Genomic DNA, 3,138 nt, shown 5'->3' on the forward strand with positions numbered 1-3,138 from the left:
CAGCAAATATTCATTCATTAGTTAGCTAGGCCGTGTACTTTGTTTTACCCACCATCATGCTCAAGTTGAACAAGAAACGCGGCCTGGTTAACTAATGAATGAATATTTGCTGTAAAATTCTTATCAATGTTATAAGTGTAGTTTCCAGTTTGGCCGCCAATTTTGATTTCATTCCTTTATGCAGCACATTCAATCCTTTTTTGGCCGCACCTTTTTTTTCACACCTAAGATGTTTTTGATTAGATCTATATATTTAAACTGCTGGAAATTTTTATTGTTTTTTTTCCGTAATTGAGGAAATTTGTATTTATGTCTTAGTTTTAAACACGCTAGGTTTTTTATTTTATTTTCTTTCAATCAGTTCACATTTTTAAACTGTGTAAGTATTCTACTAACTCAATATCACATAGGATTTTTGATATTAAAAGTCTCAGCGCACTGACAATTGTTCCCCGGTGGATCAGTGCTAAGTTTATGGACTTACAACGCTAAAATTCAGGGTTCGATGGTTGTCCGTGGACATAACAATGAGCAGCTAGCCCATTGAATAGCTCTACACTAAAACACACCTACCAACCCTGACAATACGAGCAAGCTTGCTAAATTGAAATATATTCTGTCAAATCCATCACTAAGAGACACAAAAATAGATTCAACATATTGTTAAAATATTTAGTTGTTTCAACGTAAATCTTCATTCAAATAACTATTCTTTATGGCATATACGTAAACCAATTACATACGCTAATTTCTTCTGAAAGTAAATTCCACATGCATCTCATAGTAAAATAATGGTATACCTTCGATATTCACAACTATAAAATATCTTTTTAAGTTCCTTAGTAAAATAATGGTATACCTTCGATATTCACAACTATAAAATATGTTTTAAGTTCCTTAGTAAAATAATGGTATACCTTCGATATTCACAACTATAAAATATGTTTTAAGTTCCTTAGTAAAATAAAAGTTAAATAAAGCATAACTTTATTTTTAATATAACTAAATACAGATTATATTTTAGGTTAAAAAGATCCAATGAAAATAAACAAAACCATGCGTAACCCACTAAGACAAAGAGAAATTTGGGATCTTTTCCGTTTGGTGCCTACCAAGAGCGTCAATGTTGAACTCTTATCTTTGTGAATTGATATAAAGAAATAGAAACAAAGGTGAAAATTTATTCAAAAAATTTGCTTAATGTCGCAGAAATTTGGGTGAGGTTTTTCTCTGTTGCGAAATATTTTCAAGCTCATTTTCTCAACACATTTTTAGTTTTCTTTACTTGTGGGCCTGGTATGGCCAGTAGTTAGCGTGAACGGACTGTCGATCGCAGGGTTCATGGTTCACGACCTGTTGCTGCAAAAGCACGCTCTGCACATTGGGACGCAGGCGTACTATAAAAGTGAGAGTCAAATCCCAATATTCGGTTAGACACAAAAAGTTTAAAATTAGAGACGACTTTGCGCGAAAAATCTGAAAAAAAAAGATTTACTCTGTCAAATCTCAAGGGTTGGTTTGGTTGTTTTAACGCAAAGCCATATAGAGCTATCTACTTTGCCCATCGCAGATTTGAGTGTGATGTTAGTCCGTAAGCTTATTGCTGACCTACTGGAAAACCAAATCTCATGGAATCAAACAAACAAGATGTTTCTGTGGTTTACCATTTACATGACATTCAAATAAAAACATTCTGAAATAAAAATATGTACAACAGAAATAAATATATTCAATGTTTTAGCACTTTCTTTTTATTTTTGACTTATTTTATCTAAAAACTTTCATACTATAACAAACCGCCATCAACACATTTATGTCTACAGTGGAATATGTTTCTAGTTATAAGTTGCAAGTTGAAAAATATTAAACGTTTAGAATGCTTTCAACGGAAAACAAAATATTTGCCATAACCGTTACTTTCATCAAAACAAGTGGCATTTCGTACTTGAGAAATCAGTTCTCTGCTGTATATAACATGTTATATAACATGGAAAGTTCACAGTATCAAAATTATAAAAGAATGAAAATCACACGGTTCCAAAATTTTATTTGCATATGCTTCAGTTTCATTAAGGAGAAATACATGTTTGTGATGAAAAATCTTACAGAAATAAATTTCACACGTTTTTCTCAGAAATTATTCAAACAGTATTATTTCAGTCGTTGGAAAAAACGTCATCAATTTGCTCATAATTTCATATTTAGTAGATTTTCGTAAAGTTTAAGATTCTCATATCTGAAATAAAATGTATAAATTGAAGAGTTTAGTCTTCTATCAACATTTAAAACTAAATCACATTCTGGTGAAATCCGTGTTTATAACACGTACATAAAATAATCAAAGATATTTAAAAATAAAATTAAAGTTCTTAATACAAATCTTGGAAGTAAACTTTACCGCGTGACTACTGACGAGACGCAACTTGCAAGGCTGGTCAAACGAATATGAATGAACGTCATTGAGATGGATACTTTAGTCCCAATTAGGCTTACCTCTGTCTTGGTTATTCGATGTCTCGCTAGCTTTACGACAGCAAAATTCCCTTTTCCTATTGTGCGCTCGATGTCATAAAATCCCACACGAATCGGGCCTTTTGGCTTCTCGGCCATGCCCATAACTTTGTTATGTCCATGGAATCATGTAGCCTCTTGCCTATTTGGCTGCTGGAAAAAGTCTATCTTTCGTTCATTTCACACCACACACCATTCTTCCTTTCCCCTTTTCTGATATTGGCTTGCGCCACTAAACAGGCTGTGACATCAATGCTGACGTCATATCTGTCAGGAGATCGAACGACCTCGAGACTGCGACGTCAGCACAGCTATAATGCTATCTAGCTTTCTAAGGAAATCTCTCGGATGTAAAGGCCCAAGGGTACGAAGTAGGGCACTGCTTTATCTACCACGGGAATTTTCAGCATTATTCACAATACTTAATCCCGCATTATACGTACATAACGTTAAACAATTCCAAAGCACAGCCCAAAACCAGAAGCGCGTTTACCAAAGCTAAAAATTCAAATAATTAATACATATTAATAGTCAGTTTTATAAATACATACATAAGTAAATATGGTTGGAATAAAACAATGCAGCGTAATCATTTCTACAGAAAGAGTGGGTTTTTCCCACAAGCTT

The 3,138-nt window shown here is 33.5% G+C and overlaps 1 protein-coding gene across 2 annotated transcripts in view; it reads right to left on the bottom strand.

The window, feature by feature from the left end:
• Positions 1-2,706, bottom strand: part of LOC106478581 (serine/threonine-protein kinase SIK2-like) — a 65,641-nt gene extending 62,935 nt beyond the window's left edge. For both annotated transcript variants that reach the window (XR_002609930.1, XM_022382190.1), the window contains exon 1: positions 2,494-2,706. Coding sequence is in view for 1 of the 2 variants with exons in the window: in XM_022382190.1 (XP_022237898.1) it covers positions 2,494-2,616 (123 nt within the window). In the remaining variant the exon portion in view is untranslated. The remainder of the gene's footprint in view (positions 1-2,493) is intronic.
• Between the last annotated feature and the right edge of the window lie 432 nt (positions 2,707-3,138).

This window comes from Limulus polyphemus, unplaced genomic scaffold (genome assembly GCF_000517525.1).
Source record: "Limulus polyphemus unplaced genomic scaffold, Limulus_polyphemus-2.1.2 Scaffold228, whole genome shotgun sequence".
In the NCBI taxonomy this organism is placed as follows: Eukaryota; Metazoa; Arthropoda; class Merostomata; order Xiphosura; family Limulidae; genus Limulus; species Limulus polyphemus.